Genomic DNA, 20,000 nt, shown 5'->3' with positions numbered 1-20,000 from the left:
GGAGGCCCAGTGAGGACTCCAGGCTTCCTATCGGAGACCGTGCCCACCTCAGGGGCCATAGAGTTCACCGTGAGAGATTAACCCCGCGTGAACCACAGTCGGCGGGAGATAACGGAGGCGTGAGCTCACCGTGGCAACCGCGCGAGAGAGTGCAAGGAGACAGAGGATTGATAAAGACGAGTATGATATATGGTTCTCCTCAGAGGGCTTAGAGAGGTGGGGAGGGAGGGAGGGAGGGAGGGGGAGGGGGGGGGGGGGTTGAAGAGTTGCCCCCGTTTGACTGCTATGCTCAGAAGAGAGGAGAGGAGAGGAGAGGAGAGGAGAGGAGAGGAGAGGAGAGAGCTCTCTTATCAGGCCTGCAAGTCCCTGTGGCCTGCTCTCACGCGAGCTGGAAAACCCTCCCCACGCACACACACACACACGGGAGCAGAGCACACAGGCACAGGGAGCTACGGTAGCCTTATTCAACTCCTTCACAGTCTGCCAGCATGTATGTACGCGTGCACGTACCGAGCTGGCCATTCCACAGACCGGAGTCACACCAGTTCAGCGGCTGGAGCCCACATGTCTTAGAGGGGTGTTGCTTGTTCCATGTCATGTCAGTCCGGGTGGGTACATCGTATCACTGCATCCATAAGGACTCCCTATCTATGCGGGTAAACAGGGCCAAGGCCGGTGCGCCAGACAGCTCTATATGTCGTGGAGTAGTGATACGGGGGTGATAGGGCTTTTTATTGCCTTGATACACTATGTACCTACCCTACATCTTGGTCTCGCGCCCAATTTCCACAGATAACAAACACAGCACACGTCACGCTACTTGAAAAAGTTGAAACACTTCCCAGATTTAGTTGCCACGACTGAACAACTTGACACGTATCACGTATATCTTTAAATGGAATGCTGTTGGAACTTGGCACTCTCTCTCTCTCTCTCTCTCTCTCCCGCTCTCTTGCTTTCTCTCTCTTTACCTCCCTCTCTACCTCCCTCTATACCTCCCTCTATACCTACCTCCTCCACACAGAAGTCATGGTTGACTGGGGAAATAAATGTGCTGTAATCTGTTCCCACCGTCTTTCTCATGCAAGGGTCAATAAGCGGGGCCAGCGGTCTACGACGATACCCTTTTTTGCAATACTGATCCGAAACAAACCGAGCTGAGCTGAGCTGAGCCTGGTTGCTCGTCCACCACCACACTTCCAGTATCAGCGCTGGAGAGAAGACATTAGAAAAGAAAATATCTGAGCCTTGCATATGTTTCAGGTTGACCCTGGAGCGTCTAAGTCCCCCATACCGGTCCTTCTCCCCGCAAATGGGGATTTTGTAGGGAAAATAGTTTGTCTGGGCGAGTGAATGAGTTACGGAGTGAGTGAGTGAGTGAGTGAGTGAGTGAGTGAGTGAGTGCGTGCGTGAGTTACGGAGTGAGTGAGTGAGTGAGTGAGTGAGTGAGTGCGTGCGTGCGTGCGTGCGTGAGTGAGTGCGTGCGTGAGTGAGTGAGTGCGTGCGTGAGTGAGTGAGTGAGTGAGTGAGTGCGTGCGTGCGTGCGTGCGTGAGTGAGTGAGTGAGTGAGTGCGTGCGTGCGTGCGTGCGTGCGTGGCGTGAGGTAAGGTGTAGCTGGACACACCCCTCTTAGTGAGACGGACAGGGTGTGCCAAGGAGGGGATACTCCCTTTCTCTTTCTCTTTCTAGGTGTTAGTCATTGTACAGCGTGATGTCGTAATGTGCAGTGTCATTCTGAGGGATGTTAGAACCGTGTTGAACATGTTCCCAGGCACGTATGACCAGAGTTGCAGGGTTGGTGGCTTTGCAAGGGACAATGACAATCATTTCCATTATTTGCATACTTCAGGGGCTTTTGAAAATGCAAATGTGCACTACAATGCTGTGTGCGTGCGTGTGTGTGTGTGTGTGTATGTATGTGTGTGTATGTGATGTGTGTGTGTGTGTATGTGGTGTGTGTGTGTATGTGGTGTGTGTGTGTGTGTGTGTGTGTGTGTGTGTGTGTGGGAGGAATGTGTTAGCCAACACCATTTCCGCTGTTAATCACCCATATGTGTACCGGTGGAAAAACTTTTTCTTTCTTTTTTTCTCTCTCTCTCTCTCTCTCTCTCTCTTTTGTTACCATGCAAGAAATTAAGATGCCTGGCTTGTCTCTGAGTGTGGGTGTTGTTGTGGGAAGATATGTAACTCAAACCTGAAGTCTGGCTCGTTCTAGCTCACATTATACAACTGTGTTCCTGTTTTCTTGTTTCATATGTATTGCGTTACTGTACGGCCTGCCGACCGCTTTGGTGTACTTCACATTCCTCTGCCTCGCATATCTGTGATGATATTAATTGTTGTTATTATTATTTTTTTACCAGGTTAGTCTCACAGAGATGAACAATCTCTTCAACAAGAGAGACCTGGCCAAAATATGCGTTGTCTGTCTGCCCGATGATGATGTTTTTGGGACAGGGTTTGTGCTTTTGATTGTTATGGCTGCCTCTGTCAGGTCTGGAGAGTACTTATTGTCCAGGTAGTTTTAACTGGTGTGGTGAAGTGCCGTTGTAACGCCTTTCAAGTGCTCCCACTTGAGATCTGTCTCAGAGATCTCCCCCTGTCTTTAAGCAGCCTGGAGGTTAACTCTAAAATGTTTGAACAGCCTACACATGTGAGAGAGAGAGAGAGAGAGAGAGAGGAGGGGGGGGGAGTGGGAGAGAGAAAGAGAGAGAGAAGGACAAAGAGAGAAACATAGTATGTCACAAGAGAGAGAGAGAGAGAGAGAGAGAGAGAGAGAGAGAAAGAGAGGAACATAGCATGCCACAAGAGAGAGAGAGAGAGAGAGAAAGAGAGAGAGAAAGAGAGAAACATAGCATGCCACAAGAGAGAGAGAGAGAGAGAAACATAGCATGCCACAAGAGAGAGAGAGAGAGAGAAACATAGCATGCCACAAGAGAGAGAGAGAGAGAGAGAAAGAGAGAAACATAGCATGCCACAAGAGAGAGAGAGAGAAGGAGGGAGACATGATAGAGACAGAGACAAGAGACAGAGAGACCCGTTACCTCTCTCTCCTTCTCCACACGAGAGGCTCCAGTCAGTCTCTAGAACCAGGTCCTAATTAGATTAGTAGACTTTATGAGTCGCTCAGTGAAAGAGAGAGAGACTTAATAAACATATGACTCTCCTGTGACACACACACACACACACACACGCACACACACACACACACACACACACACACACACACACGCGCGCGCGCGGCGCGCACACTCGTGCGTCCGTGCTTGCACACGCCCTCAGGACCCTGAGCACGCAAACCTGGGCCTGTCTTTCATTTGTACCTTCGGAAAGCATCAGGCCCAGAGAGGCAGACAGGGATGGTCTCTGAATTATTTCCTGCTGAACCACTATTCCAGCTATGTCCTGTTATGATAGGACGTGACAGTGTGTAGTCCCAACACTGTACACTATTTGCATCAAAGGCAAATGTCCTGTGCCGTGTCAGTTTTAGCTGTTGTTCCACCCCCCCCCCCCCCCCAAAAAAAATAAAAAATCAATAAAAAAATATCTATATTTATTCATTGTTTGTTTGTGCAGCGAATCCCCCATGAAGAAGTTCCGTCCGTCCGCTTGCAGTTTATTTTCAGCCGAGGATGAATGACACGTTTTTTTTTGGTTGCTTCTTGTTGTGATATTTGTTTTCCGCGTCTAAAAATACTGTCAGGGGGCAGACAAGGAGGCAGTCACGGCATAGGAACGCTGCTTTCTGAGTACAGCCACTTCTCCATCTGAGAGGAATTACAGTAACTACCTCACTGGATTTGCCAAGACAGCACATAGACCGACCGTAGCTGCAGAGCTGAAAAGAGCATCAAACCATAAATAGAATCTGAATTGGCTTAGTGGGAGAAAGTGAATTAAGTGAATACTGTTAATTGGATTCATCTTAACACAATTTCAATGTCCACAGTGAGTAAATATGACAAGACAGTATTCTACTGTACAAATGGGATTTTCCAGTCTTGATTGTCCACTCAAAACGTCTACAATAACGTCTACAAAATGTATTACATTTAGAAAGCACTTTTCATTATACAACAATAATCTTAAAATGCATAAAAGATATCATATCATAAAAGCAGCAATCAAAGTCTAGGAGGAAATCATACTAACATAACCCCTAACATAGTCCAGATGTACAGGCGATTGAGGATGGAAGCCACTTTGCCAAGCAATGACATCATAGATTAGGTTTCGGGAGATATCTCACTATCTGGTAGAAAACTGGGCATGGAAGCTACTTTGACAGAGGGCGGTAGGGGGGGTAGAGCAAAATGACAGAGGATCTTGTGCTTCCTGGTGCTTTGAAGTGGACCAGTACTTTGCCCTGGGGGGGTGGGGGTGGGGGTGGGGGGTGGTTTGGTCTTTCGTCCCTGTACTTTGCCAGACTTGACATCACTAAATAGCGGTATAAACCACTCATCTCTTTTGTAGAATAGCCAACTGAGGAAATGGTGTCCTGAGGCCATCGGTGATATAGAGCTCTTTAGGGGATTGCTTCTGACTATCCATCACCTGATGTTTACAGCTCAGTGTGTGTGTGTGTAAGTGTGTGTGTGTGTGTGTGTGTGTGTGTGTGTGTGTGTGTGTGTGTGTGTGTGGTGATGGAGCAGGGGTGACTTGGTGGTTGGGTTGTAGAGCTGTGAGTATTGGATGAGCTCCAGCAGTGGTGAAGTTTTGCAGAGAGAGAGAGAGAGAGAGAGAGGGAGAGAGAGAGAGAGAGAGAGAGAGAGAGAGAGAGAGAGAGAGAGAGAGAGGGTGTAAGAAAATGAGATAGGGATCCAACACAGGAATTACAGGAAGGAAGTTAAGACCAAATTCATGGTTTCCGTGTTATGTGTTCAAGGTTTCCCCATTGTGCTCTGTTTGATTTGGGGCTGTTCGCGCCAAGCCAGGGGATTATCTTTCTGCACACACACGCACGCACGCACACACCCACGCACACACACGCACACGTACACGCACACACGCACGCACACACACACTCACACACACGCACAGACACGCACTCACACACACTGACACACACACACACACACACACACACACACACACACACACACACACACACACACACACACACACACTATAATGGGTGCAAGTTCTCTATCTGTGGATGCCAAGACATTCCACAAGTTGGTAGTATTTTTTTTTGGTTCTGTCTGGCAGCCAAGCCAACTCCCGAGTCCTACCAGCCCCCATGAAAAGCCAGACTGTGGTTTCAGTTATCTGCTCTCCATTCAGGCCTGTTCATATCCCTTCCCCAGCCCAGGCCGCAGTGAAAACCACTGCTCTTGTTTGTACAGTACAGTGAATCCTGCATGGCTGAAACCCATGGCTGACTGAGGCAATGTGAGGACTACACAATCTCAAGGCCTATCATAATGACTCCTCATTACCAGCCCAACCCACAGATAAGATATTTATACCATACAATGACCTCAGCATTCGTCAATGTAATAATTATATATCATTCATGGGCCGTGCGGTGTTCAGAGACCTTGCAGTGCAGTATGATTAAGGCGCAGTGTCCCCCGGGCTCCATGAGGGGGCAGTGTGAGAAAACAAGATGATGACTCGGCACATTGCCCTGCAGAGTTGCTGCACAAGACAATACCGTTGAAGTTGTTGAGGAGAGGATCGTCCTGAGCGAGGAGTCGCCCAAGTCTCACTGATCTACAAATCGCCTTCCCTTCGTAAACAGTTGTCGATTCAGTTAACAAGATTAGCAAATCTGCGCTGGGCTTTGCTCAGGTCGATCTGCACCCGTGGAACAAACTGTGAGACTTCATAAATGAGTTCACCTGAAGGGTCTCATACATAGGTTTATGATTGACAACTTTGACAGTTATTTTCTGTGTTTTATTTTGGTCTTGTTTTCAAAGTGATACATTTGAAAGATGACCGGATCCTTCTGAAATCTAGAATCCTCTCGAATTCTGTTCAGTTGTACATGTTGTAGTCCCTAAAAAAACAGCTATAGAAACAAATGGTCTATTATTTTATTTTATGGCATTCTATTTTCTGTGTAGAAGGGAGGGGGGGGGGAGGGGGGAGCTACTCTTTGTGCCACTGCCACTCTAATCAAACCTACGCATGTGAACAAGGACCCGTAATTGCGTTTAATGATTAACTGCTGCATCAACATCATCCATCTTATCGCACTGGCCAGGCATGCATTATGATGGATCATAAAACTGGTCCATGGATTTGAAAACAAACCAAAAAGCACAGGTGTTTATAGGTGTTTAAGTAGTGTATTGGTGGATGTTGTGTGGCTGTCTTTGTCTGGCTGCAGGTTAAAGCCCAGGCGCCAGATAGCCGTGTTGACCTAGCTGTAGCAGGAGTGCTTTTCCCGGATACTGATTGCTCGGGACTTGCTTTGCATGTTCTATAATTTTTTATTATATTTGAACTGTGATGATTATATTCTAATGATTTACAGCTTGATAGATGTGTATGAACATGTAAAGGTCAAGGAGAATGTGAGGTGCCGGGGTGACATTTGTCATGTGGTTTAGTGGAGACGTTTTCTGTTCGACATACTGTAGGTGTTTCCTCTTAGCACACAAACACACACACACGCGCATACACACACACGCGCGCACACACACACACACACACACACACACACACACACACACACAGAGCCAGTCACTGAGGCAGGCGTGGGTGTGGTGTCTGGTGGTTGATGGCTGTCTGATCTCAGAGATGCAAAGAGAGACATAAAGACAACTCTCTCTCTCTCTCTCTCTCTCTCTCTCTCTCTCTCTCTCTCTCTCTCTCTCTCTCTCTCTCTCTCTCTCTCTCTCTCTCTCTCTCTCTCTCTCTCTCTCTCTCTCTCTCTCTCTCTCTCTCTCTCTCTCTCTCTCTCTCTCTCTACCGTATGTTATTCAGTGTCGGCCTACAGTATGCTACTGCCTTCTTTGATGGGGTAGAGTAGGTCGGATAAAGTCCCCCCCCCCCCCCCGAAACTGATCTAAGGACAGTTTAGTATTATCCTCCTAATACTTCAGGTTATGCTTTGTGGAGGGTAAACTGATCCTAAATCTGTCCCTAGGGGTAACTTCTGTCCCAGAGCCTGTTCCACCTATTGCTGCCCAGCCTCCCATTGATGTTCCCTTATGTACGAAAACAGCTCCATCACCTGGGTGCCAAAAAAGGGACGTATGCTGCGTGTGAAGTATAGTAACCTGACACTTTCCACAGCTGTCGGTCAGAGAGTTCATTGCTTTCCCTTGCTCAGCAGGATCCATCTCTTACGGTTATACATATTTTTCCCAGATTCAAAACACCAACGTCTCTCTCTCTCTCTCTCTCTCTCTCTCTCTCTCTCTCTCTCTCTCTCTCTCTCTCACACACACACGGCTGAGGCTCATGCACAGGGCAAAGGGCCGTGTCACAAACCGGTTCGCCTTGTTGATCGGTTGTTTGCATCATCTCTGTATGTATGTGTGTGTGTGTGTGTGTGTGTGTGTGTGCATTTGTCTACGAGCCACTAGATCTAACATAGGCCCTCTAATTGTTCGCCTCATGCCTGCTATCACTCTGCCGATGACACTTGACTGTTTCAGCTGAAGAAAAGTACCATACAGTGTCTAATGAACCAATGACACTGGATTTCATTACATCCTACCACAGTGTGTCTGTCGGGTTTTCCTCTTCCTGTTGCACAGCCAACTCACCCTCAAAGGCACTTAAACAACCCCCGAAGCCTCAGGATGTGTGTTGTCTTTAAAGTGTTGTCCTTCATGTTGAGAAGAGAGGGTATGCTTCTCCCTCATCAGCCAATCAACGGCCCTCTCCTGATTTCTCTCAGCGCTAAAGAAAGCGCTTTAAACATTCATCCCGCGGCCGGGCCTTCATATGGATTGGGATACACTGTGACCTTTCAGCGCTTGACCCCTGAGTGGGCCGCTGCCTTGAGTCACCCCGGGGAGGAGCAATCACAAAGATTAGAGGAGGTTGGTTTGACCTCCTGCTGACCTCTGGATTGTGATATTTCCTGTAGCCACACGTCCGTCCTGCGCTCGAACATTCCACACCGGAACCAATCAGAGACACAGTCAGGGTTACAGACAGACAGACAGACAGACAGACAGACAGAGAGTACACAGTTACAGATATACTGAGAATACAGAAATACAATCAGATTCGACCCTATCGTCATGCGGAAGTAACACCCTGTGTAAAGTGTAATGGCATCCCTTAGATCAGAGTGATAGGCCATAACTCTGCAGGAGAATCTGAAGTTTTACTCGAGTGAAATATGTAGTGGATCAGTTTCCCGCTGTGAAAATAACAGAGATGAGCACTGGGAACCAACTCAAGCAGACCGAGGCCGAGCGTCTACCGACTGCCATGTGGACGCAAAGTGGTCCTCTGTGGCTCAGTTGGCAGAGCATGGCGCTAACAACGCTTAGGTTGTGGGTTTGATTCCCGCTGGGACCATATATGCTGAAATGTATGCGCTCACTGCAATGTAAGTCGCTTTGGATAAAAGCGTCAGCTAAATGGCTTATATTATTATTATTATAAGTGTTTCTAACCATCCATCGCCGACCGACGCAGTAGAATGAACGCCTTTCCGCTTTCGGGTAACACCCAGGGTGTTTTTGCTGTGGCGAGCGACACACACACACACACAGCCCACAGACAGGCCGTGTGGCTGCGACTCGCGTGACATCCTCCAGCTGCTTTCACCGTGATGCATGATGGGGGAACAGACACGCCCCTCGGTCATTAGCAGGAGCACGGGTCACCGCAGCAGTTGATTGTTGCGTTATTCAAACCATGTTGTTTTTCTCTCCGACCCCCACCCCCCACGTCCCCCCCCCACGTCCCCCCCACCCCCCCGAGCACACGTATGTCATCAACCCCTCGGGGCGAGATGAAAGAAATCAAAGACATGTGATCCGTTAGAGGGGGACGGAGGGGGGGGGGGGGGGGGGGGGGCAGAGCAGGGGTTGACCCTGTGAGTGCAGCACGGCACACTGTGCAAACCAAAAACACACATGCTCCCCAGCGAGTATATATGACTTCACACAGCAAGACACACGAGTCTGGGAGCCAAAATGTGTAAAAACTCTTATTGGCAAAGAGCTTGTTTACATCCTGCCCTGGACACATTTTGGCCCAACCTGGGGAGAGCGGCGGCCAGAGACGGGCTCCCTCTCGCTGATACGGGCTCCTCGCAGCGCGTGAGACTCCCAGAACACATGACCGTTGGGCAAATGAGAGGCGGAAAATAAAAAGCTTAATTCACCCTCGTAAAAAAAATCAGTCGAATTAATAACAACGCGAAACAGATGGGAAGTTGCATTTCCAAAATAAAATAAGACATTTCATAAAGCCCTTTTTCCCAGTGAAAATGCCAAATGTGATCTCACGTTCAGAGTTCTCCGCTTGGTGTCTATTAATAGAGGCCGGCTCAGATTTTCTATTCCATTTTGTATTTTTACAATCCTTTCTCTTCTCATTATCTCCTGTAGCAATTAGGCCTTCGCTAATTCTGCCTGGGAAATGTGGTCGCGTTGTCTGTCAGGAAGGAGTTCAGATGGTTTACGCTCCACCTCTGTGTGTGTATTACATTACACACTGTATTTCACTGCCTCTTACTGGTAGGCAATGCAGAGAGGGTTATTGAGAGGTGATTGGTGTGTGTTTTGAATGCTAACAAAGCCATGTCCACAATGGGGTCAATCTGAGGTAACACACACACACACACACTCACACGCACACACTCACACGCACACACACACACACACACACACACACACACACACACACACACACACACACACACACGCACACACACACACACACACCCAACCACACACACACACACACACACGCCCAACCACCCAACCACACTTGCTTGAGGTCATACCTGGCAGAACACACTGGGTCCTTTAAAGAAGTGATGTCATCTCCTTATATGTACCGGTGCCTCTTCTGCATTACGTTGAGGTTAAAAGTGTATGTCCTTCCTGTTCTGCCAGTTGAGTTCAGTCAAACGTTTTCTTCTGGCTGCTGCTCAACACAGCTTGCTCCATCAAGGCTAACCTGCAACAATGCCTTACTGACCGACACGGGCTCTCAAACGAGCTGCGCTGCTGAGTGCCATTTAGTTCTATCTGATATGAACTCAAACATCTGGCGGGATTATTTCCTCATTCTCCTTTATTACATTTTACACTGAGCAAACATAATGGTTACCACCTGAGTGTGAATGGCTCTGGCTGGCCTAACCCTAACCCACTCTGGGACGCTGAATCTCCTTTTACATTAGGCCCGACCACTAATCAGCAGGTGAGCACTGAGGGAGACCATCAAAACAAGAGTGGGAGGCCGCTGTACAGTTTTAAAGGAAGGAAAGCTATTTTGAACAACACATCGGGGCTCTATTTTTAAGCCGGCTAGCAAAACGGATGCAGGACCAAACGGAGGCGTATTGCCAATTTTGTTGTCGGCGGTAACAGGTGAAATTACCACAGTGCTGGAGTGCCGTCTCGTCTGAGGTCAGGTGGGTGGAGTAACGGTAATAACGGCGTGGCCATGACAACGAGCAGGCCAAGTGCCATCAGTTGCGTTGAGAATTTCCGGCCTTGAAAATAGCAATAATATAAAATTTTAAGATACACCCCCGAGCACAACCGCCAGCGCCCACATTGGCACTAAGACTGTTACGACATTCAAACACAGCCCATAAAGATAGTACTAAACTCTGACATGTTTGTTTATACATCAGATTTATGCAACTCAGGTTGAGGACAGGGGTGTTGGGCATTGGGCAACAGGTAGGACTGTGGTACCTCGTTAAAGTATTTGCTCCTCTGAAATTCAAATGAAACTCACCACCAGCGGCCTATGCCCTACAAACCTATGTCATACACATATACCCAGGGATTCAAATCCGGCCCATGTCCTGCTGACACACCCCCTCACCCTCTCCTCCTTATTTTCCTGTCTCTCTCCACTATCTTTAATCAATGAAGAATATAATAGTGGGACTGCCCCACTCAAAAGAATAACCTTTTAAAAAAAAAGAAACTCACCACTGGGAACTGACAAGAGATGTGGTTAATTGAGGAAATGTTGAGGAAATGGGTGTTTCAATGAACTGGAGTATTGTCACTTACAGGAAAACCTCAATCCTTTTTTATGAACTTGAATAGCTGTTGATTGTGATTTCATGAGCCATTTGAGTATTAAAACAAAAGCAAATCGGTAGGAGGAGACAGTGCATTTTAAATTGTATAGTGTAGCCAAGTTAGCCACAGATTGATGTTGCAGTTGTATGGTTGTGTGATGTTGTATGGTACAGTGCGTTGCAATGTGTTGCTTGCCATCTTTAACAGTAGTGTATGGCTGTGTTAGGTCCTTCAGCCCAGGGAGGAATGTCAAAGGAAAATGTTTTCAATTTTTTTTTTTTTGTGTTTGACATCTCCCAGTTGCCCAAATGAACGGTGAGGTATTTTCCACTCCCTTGTTTGTGCCAATAGCATCTGCTCTTGTCTGTAGAAACATACATTGTAGTGAAGCGTGGGTAGAAAGAGAGAGCACATTTTTTTCATTTCACTTTTTCTTTAATGTAAACTTCCCCAAACTTGTTTTGAGTTTTTGAATCCTCAGAACTGCATTTTAACTAGAAATACGTTGTCAACAGTTTCGACCACACTGTGACTTCCTAGATATCAGGCATTGACGTCAACCAACCTGTGGTTGTGGTCTTCTTTCGGTAAACTAACATGGTGTGGTCAGAGACTGATTACTCACAGAGTACAGTCGGCCTATGCAATGCATACTATGTGTGTGCGTGCGTGTGTGTGCGTGCGTGTGTCACCTAGACCAGAAGTAATCCGATCTGGTCATAACTGATGACAAATGTTACATTCTGAGCCTCTTTGAAGGCAACATCATAGAGGTTTGGTTTAGATTTTGTATAGTGATGAAACTTTCTTTTTAAGTTAAACTGACATGTCTCTATTCTCTATTCTGTTTCCACTGTATGCTGTCTAGTGGCTTACAATACATTGTTTGCTCAACGCATATCTATGCATATTACATTGAGGGTTTCTCCTCGCAGCAAAAGCAGGTCAGAAAGCTTTATCCACTCACACTGTACATTACTACTCCCGCTTGCATCAGCAAGAAAAAGCGATCCAGCCAATGAAACTAATTTGGGGGCTGTGCTTTACGAAAAGAACACCCTGTACTGACCCGAGTTAACTCCGTTCAAACCTGCCGTGAAAGCTGATGCAAGTGGCTGTTATAAAGTGGTGTGCTTTTCTTAATGCGTCCCTGATTGGAGAAAGCAAATGTCAATAGCGAACTTTTTTTCCGTACAGGATATGTGCTCGAGTTGTTTTCAACTTCAATATGTGCTCTAGTTGTTTCGAACTTCAATATCGTGAAATAGTGAAACCAACCAGTAAAGCGATCGAGCTCAGCGTATATGAATGCGTAATGCACTCTCAGATGTGTAAGATTGAGAGTAGCATATGCGTAATTGTTATGATACCACATGAAAAATAGTAAATATTGTGAGAACAGTAGAGAAGCCTATCCCAAAATAGCATATTTACATGCAGACTGGGCCTCTAGATGTCGGTTCGTATGTCGGTGATTGCGAGCATCTCTTGCGCCCGTCTCACGGAATGTATGGCCACAGAATACCCCGAGTAAATAATTCATTCGCGTTGACGATAAAAAAAAAAGAGGGCAAGTTGTCCTACAGCAAAGTGGTTCCTGCATGTGTTCATATCCTGTGTGCTGGAATGCGCTGTACTGGCATTGCATTCATGCCGATTCCCGTACATTAGGACTATTGGAAGCATCCATCCAGCCCGCATTTCACCGATATAATGTGTTGTTCACCGACAGTCAGTGTCTTTGTTAATCTATGGGGCTATTGTTGTCAAGATCATAACACTCTATTTTGAGCAAAAATGCCATTCACAAAGGACATAAGTGAGGTGTGTATATGCACATAATGCAACAAGAGGTCAGAATCATTTACACCAATATTATTTTTAATCAAATTATTGCAGATTTCAGAGACAATACAGAATGTACATGTAAAATCAATAATTAGGCTCAGTTTTGCAACCTTGTATTTAATCTGAAAACAAGAAACCAAACTGCTGAAAAAAAATATTTACAGAAAATGCACAAAATGCCACTTTGGATATACACCCACAAAAAGGCTTAACATAAATAAGTTAGTATAACTTTCTCAGTGTTTTTACAAGGAAATATACACAGGTACACTTCAAAGTTTTACAGATATTTTCATGCAGTGTAACTCTGTCTTTTGTCTGCACTCAAAAATGAGAATTCCTTTTTTGTGGTCTATAGTGCAATTTCATGTCCCACATGAATTCCACACAATTCGAGGCAAATAGTTGATTCACATATTAATATTTGCATAAGTGTAGCCCAGTGTTTAAAAACACATCTGAAGCATATTCATGTCCAACTTGGCTACATCATGAATACACTAGGGGGGAAAAAATAGGAAGTTTACCGATTCCTGGGAGTCATTTCTAATAAATCCATAAACTATTGAAATTTCCATCTGGATCCATAGACTACTTCTTGTAGAATTAACGGAAATGCAGAGATTATTGGGACAGCATAATTTAGTGTAATACTGCAAAATGTGGTTTACTTTTTTTTTCAAACCTGCTTCTCTTAAGCTAATATATTTGCAAAAAAAACAACAGAAAATTGTTCAAACTTTGGCAGAATCTATTTCCCTCTAGGAAAAATTAAATGAATCAAACTCCACCACCTATACTTGCATGTAAACTTTATCTGGTTAGGTCATGTAACATGGGCTCTTCTGATCTACAGTGTGACCTTAGTGTATGACCTGCTATTAAATAATAAGGCTTCATACAACAAGAAACACTGGGCTACATAAAGCCTTACAAATAGAGACAGTTGCTTGGCAAACCCTGACTGCATGAAATCTGCATTTCAACTATCAATTACCTGAACAAAGATATGACCACTTTTCACAAAATAACATTTTTTGTTTGAAAACTGCACTGCAATTTTTCAAGTCAAATTCACACTTACATAATTATGCATATTTTACCAACATAATAATATTATATTTTATGTGCTACATATGAAACATAGGTAGTAAAAAAAACTGAGCAAAAAGAAAAAAGAAAATCCATTTGCACACTGCTACATTGTCTGCTCTTGAGGCAATTTAATTTGAGTGCCAAAACTTTAGTGTAAATATTCAGTGCTTGCACAGCCTCTCCCATCCGTAGGAAAGGCCATATAGTTTCCTCCTCTCTGCTGATCCTCCCTCCTTCATCAGGTGCTGAAGTACAGTATTCAACGACAACAGGAGGACTTCTACGCTCTGCAGAGAATAATGGGAAATCATTACAGCACGGTCTACAATTGTTGAGTGTACAAGGGTAATACTGTAGGACTAAACCACACACACACACACACACACACACACACACACACACACACACACACACACACACGAAACCAACCCGTCCTTGTGCAAGGGCTGGTGACGTGTTACTACTGTTCTACACTTGAACAAGGCTTGTTTACGTTCATATCAGACTAGAGATCTGCTGGCCTTTTTTTTTTTTAGTGGTTCACACTCAAAGCCTGTCACCAACGATTTAACACGGTTGAACAAATTAATAATTCACGGATTGGATACATTTTTGTAAATGCATATCTAAAAGAAAATATGGACAAATTAAACATAATAATAATAATTAAAAAGCAACATTAGGTGCTTTTGTACAAGTCCGATTGGAGAACAAGTTAGGTTCCTCATAGAACACGCAGATTTTACCAATATTCTACTGAGCCACGTCTCAGTCACACATTTACACTCACTTGACAACAAGTCTTATTAAATGACCTAATTCGAATATCCGATAAAAAAATAATCTCTTACCTTAGTACAGGCTACTGTTCCGTCGTGTGGTCTGTTTTGCTGGGCGTGTGTTCCACCGACTCCGACCCATCTTCATCCTCGCTGGTATGCGACCTTTTACTTGGACTCCCGCATTCTGATGATTCTGATTGTAAATGCAAGACACATACGAATTGGTCAGTTAGTGAGACGTCTCATTACATCGCTATTACAAAGCTCCGTTTTTGTATTCATCACCAGGCTCAATATTCCACAACACGACATGCGTGCGTACATTTTTGGAGGGAGAAGTCTGTCAGCACGACAATAATAAGGCAAAAAAAAAAAAAAAAAAAACTTCGAAAACAAAGCGTTAAGTCATCTGATAAGGAAGGTGTTGTCGTGTGTCCACCACTTGCAACAAAAATAACACAGATCGATGCTTGGAATCAACAGGTGCGCTCGACTGCATCAACATCGAAACAGTAGCTCCGCGGAATTGTAGTCATACCGAATCAATCATTCGACGGAACAAAACTAATTTCAATTGGCTAAGACAATAGATTTACAGGTACCGAAATTGGTGAATATACAGGGTAGTCTACCTTGACTCGCATGTCTTTTCCTTGACCCGTTGCCTGAGTCGGGGCTGTCTGTTTTTCTCTCACACTTCTCGCTGTCCTCAGAGGGTTCCTTCCCGCTGGCTGGACAGCTCAGCCCATAGTCATGATTCCCATTAAGGTCCACATTTCCAGAAGAAACTACGCGCGTATGCGGCGGTCTGGAGTAAAACTCAGGTAGGTCACTGCTTTTCACTGCTTCCCATTTGTAAGCTCCCTGAGAGAGAGGCTCGTCTTTGGAAATATCATAACTCCATTCCTCGGCAAATGCCCTGGTGATCTCTTGCTGTTTCACCTCAAATTCCCTCCTTAACTCTTCATGATCCACCGATCCGAAGAGATTTCTGCAGACTGAAAACTTCGTGTGATCCATCTGCCGGGCATCCACCCTCTCCAACGTCGGACTCCCATTTGAAAGGCGAACATTTGACATTTTGCACATATGAAAATGACCAAAAGTAACGACGATTGCAAACAAGTATTCCTTTCAAAAGCGATCTGGATCACAAGTTAAACGTATGCACACCATGCGTAAAACAGCCAATGTGACTGTGCAAGCGAACAACTATTTCCTCCTCGGATCAAAACAAGTGCGGCTTTAAAGGACACTCCTGTCAATTCCGTAGTGGGGAAGAAAACAACAGGCAAGTCATTTGTACACCCAATATGGCGTTAGAGAGGAAACTAGTAGTGGGAGAAAAAGATTGACAGCGAAGGCTATTTAAACAGAAAATGAGGTTCATTGGTTTAAGGGCATGGAACCGCCCATATTGCTTTCTTAAGGTGAACGTGGCCATGTCAACCTCACGACGTTCAAAAGTTCAGCTGCGGACCAGCGCTGTATCTCCATTCCTTGCGATAACTGCTTTACAAACGTTTTAAAAGTATTTAATTGTTTTATCGTGCAATTTCAAACATGTCCTTGTCACGCCCACAATGTGATCTGATTGCTATATGATTACAGTTACAAAAGTGGTGTGTGAGCCTAAAGTATTTTTTTCATATCCACGTACTTTACTGTTATAAGACGTTATATGACGCAGTAAAGTGGAATGACACTGTTTTGACTACTTAGCAGTCTTTGGGATGAGAATCATAGCCAGGTAGAGTTCAATGTTGTCAAATATCTCAACAAGGTACATTGAGTGTAACATAGGTGTGGTTTGGGTACAGCATAGCCAAAGACCAGAGATCTTAAGATCCAAGATGAGGATTTATAACAGTCAATGATGCCATACATTTGAATTCATTTGTCAGATGTGTGTTCTCTGCAGTTTGAAATGTTCAGATAGTTCAGAGAAGAAAAAGGGGAAGGGTCGAGCTATCTGCCTGAGCAATCTTGGTTTTCAGATTCAAAATCTCCAATATCAACTTTGTTTGTGCCACCAGCATGACATCACCTCTGTGTTAAATTGACTTCCGTCATGTTTGGCACCGTGCCTATCTCTGACAGACTTTGGTTCTGTCAGTAGAGCTGGTTGGTTGTAATTAGGTCTACTTGTGTACATGGAGTCCCTCGGTGGGATAACAACATTTAGAATTCTTTACAGCCAGCCAGTTCTAGTTAACTTTGCAAGGTCAACAAGTAGCAGCATCTTGTGACATAAACAATGAGGTCATCCATAAGGAAATAGAAATCGAGTACACTTGTGTCACTGCTTGGGTATGGGTATTTTCAAACAGCTCCTCAAAAGGGCATTTAATGTCTTATTTTTTCTGTGAATTGATGTTCGCTCATACATTGCTCTATCATATTTTTTATCTTGTATGGAAATCATGATATATATTTGAAGTTTCCTGATGAATGCAATGGTCTTCATAAGTTATACTTTACTCCATAACCCTTGGAAGAAAGTACTAGTTTTCCCTTGTGATGTGTATGATATAGATTAAACATACTAAATAACATAACAGTAACTATATATCTAAGGTAGGTCACTCGTTGGAGTCAGCTGCTACGAATGAAGGCCTCCATAGAGCAATGTTGTTGTTTTCAGTCTGTGTTGTCTGCACTGACACATTGTGGCTATTCTGTGCATGACACCAACATGGTCCTCCAAAAAAAAAAAAAAAAACGTTCATGTTGTTTCAATAAATCCTTCCACATAACAGGAAATTGGAACTACTGTATATCCTGACTTTCATAAAAGAGAATATGTGATAATATATGATGCCATGAACGGGCAATCATCGATTCACAAAATAAAACAGAACGGTTTTCATAGAACCACTAGTGACCCACATAATGTATGACTAAGTCCTTCCATCATATCCTGCTTTTCATCCATCTCTCTCTCTCCCCTGCACTGATGCAACAGGCCACCTCTCCCTCTTGCTATAAGGAGGAGCCTGTTGACAGCATCCTGCGAGCAACTGGTATACCCAAATTCAATTCCATCTCTCCAAAAATACCAAGATAAACAAATGCATGGTCACAGAAGTACTTTAATGAAACAAAACACATGCAAAAGGGATGATTGAGTAGAATAATAACAGTGGTAATGTTATAGTCTTTGATTCGTCTAGTACAGACATCATGAAACTGCAGTCTTTGAAGTCTGTTTCTTCTTGGCCAACTCAGCTTGAATCTGATGAGGAAACTGGTCCAAATGCTTGTTCACACACTGCATGCAGAACCTCTTGGTGTAGAATAGGCTGCAGTCCTGTTGGCACGAGAACCAAGACACAAAACTACGACATTCAGCCAAAGATCACAATGTCAACCACATTAAATGCAGAAATTATAATATAGGGGATTTCTGGATTCCATTTGTCACCATAACATGAAACGTAGGAACAATACCAAGGTTAGACTAGACCCGGAACAGTTATGTCAGACATCAAAACGTGCAAATAACAACGTTACTAACCGTTCCAACACAAACTGACTTGTTGCACAAACTGCAGTTGGACCCCAAGATGAGGAACTTCTCCCTGTCTGGACTGAAGGGATCCTTGGTCACGAAGCTCTCTTCCATCAACCTGCAGGTTAGGTCGGTGGAAAGGATAGTGGATGAAATGACGGACGTATATTTAGTCTCTCTGGTGAAACCATGGTGGAAATTAAGGACTACAAGCCATGTACGACTGAGAATTGAGCAAACGCCTGCCCTTATGCATGGCCACATGGCATGAAGAGACATAGCTCTTCAACCTTCTGTAGCTAGCGATAGCCTAGTTCACAAGTTAGCTTGTGTTGCTAATGACCTAAGAGCTAGCTAAATGGTAACAGAGATGACTGGACCACCCTCACTGTATTGCAGCAATCCAATTGATGTTAGCTTATCACTTAGCACTACTTAACTAGTACAAGCTAGCAAAGGAGTGCTGTTGACAATCCTCAAGACACTTCGCTGAAACGCTGATTTGTGAACGCTCCAGCACTTACGCTATGGCCCTGGTGTTGGGTGGTTTGCGGCCGTAGTATGTGAATGGGGTTGTTAAACCACATAACCGGCACATAAACCTCTTTTCAGGGACCCCATCTGTGACTGACTCCATTATTTGCACGAAGTAGTTTGTTTGTTTACGTTCCGTTGCATGTTCTTCAGAAATGGGGCGTCAGCACAGTCTGGATGTTGCCGCCACCTACAGGATTGGAGTGAAGCTACATCACCAGAAACCAAGAAGGAAAGAAATCACTGCTCTGGTTGATTTCCCAGTTTAGTTCGCTTTTTGCACCTTCATGGAAATATACTGTCAGAAATATTTTTATTACCACAAAAGATATATGCAATGACATTAACTTGAGCTATGAAAACCCATGTCCTCAAACATTTATTGGAAAATTCATCCATATCAAACGGATTACATGTAATTCAAATCGAACAACACACTTGATTACTTGATTACCAACACACGGGCCAACTTCAGATAAACATAGAAATCACCCAGACGCCTTTAGACAAGCCAGTGCATGATCCTTTCATGAATAGAGTCCGATTTATTCATGAATGGGACTAAAACATGAATATCCAAGTCCATTTCCAAGTGGCTCATTCATCCCGTCTCTGCAACTTCCCCAGGTCGTTGCTGCAAACCAGAATAGTCCTCTAATTCAGTAAAATAAGGGTTAAAAAAAAAGTTAGATGAGGACTGGATGGATATTGGATGTCATTGAATGTATAATCAAAGAAATGCAACGCGAGTCATTTGAAAAAGCTGATCCTCCTGGATGCATCAACATTATTTAGTGAAGAAGAAGAGACTAAAACTGATATCCAGAAAATAACATAACCCAATTTCATGCTGCACATTGTCTCATTGAAATGTGGTATGGATAAAGTAGTTAAATACAAACAGTACATTATTTACTACATAACCCTGAGCTGCCAGAACGTTCATGATATATAATGTGTTATTATTATTTAACATTGCACTATGAATCACAAAGTCTATTATGATGAATTGTGATGATTTTGTTACAAGCAACA

General features: G+C 44.3%; 3 protein-coding genes across 4 annotated transcripts in view; all 3 read right to left on the bottom strand.

Moving 5' to 3' along the window:
- Positions 1-13,061: 13,061 nt before the first annotated feature.
- cdkn1ba (cyclin dependent kinase inhibitor 1Ba) lies at positions 13,062-16,250 on the bottom strand. The gene is made up of 3 exons (XM_083692464.1): positions 15,553-16,250; positions 14,990-15,113; positions 13,062-14,425 (listed from the first exon to the last, which is right to left on the bottom strand). Exons 1-2 carry the CDS (start codon positions 16,007-16,009, stop codon positions 15,001-15,003), a joined length of 570 nt encoding a protein of 189 aa, XP_083548590.1. The 5' UTR covers positions 16,010-16,250; the 3' UTR covers positions 13,062-14,425; positions 14,990-15,000.
- A 1,744-nt stretch (positions 16,251-17,994) lies between these two features.
- Positions 17,995-19,097, bottom strand: cdpf1 (cysteine rich DPF motif domain containing 1). The gene is made up of 3 exons (XM_083692314.1): positions 18,956-19,097; positions 18,438-18,549; positions 17,995-18,230 (listed from the first exon to the last, which is right to left on the bottom strand). Exons 1-3 carry the CDS (start codon positions 19,066-19,068, stop codon positions 18,102-18,104), a joined length of 354 nt encoding a protein of 117 aa, XP_083548440.1. The 5' UTR covers positions 19,069-19,097; the 3' UTR covers positions 17,995-18,101.
- A 159-nt stretch (positions 19,098-19,256) lies between these two features.
- LOC310820586 (peroxisome proliferator-activated receptor alpha-like) overlaps positions 19,257-20,000 on the bottom strand; it is a 17,180-nt gene continuing 16,436 nt past the window's right edge. For both annotated transcript variants that reach the window (XM_083692294.1, XM_083692295.1), the window contains exon 8: positions 19,257-20,000. This exon is cut by the window's right edge and continues 802 nt beyond it. The gene's annotated coding sequence lies outside the window, so the exon portion shown is untranslated.

This window comes from Argentina silus, assembly GCF_951799395.1.
Source record: "Argentina silus genome assembly, chromosome: 20".
NCBI lineage: Eukaryota > Metazoa > Chordata > Actinopteri > Argentiniformes > Argentinidae > Argentina > Argentina silus.
The sequence above is the reverse complement of the archived record's forward strand: the minus strand, read 5'-3'. Positions and strand labels throughout refer to the sequence as shown.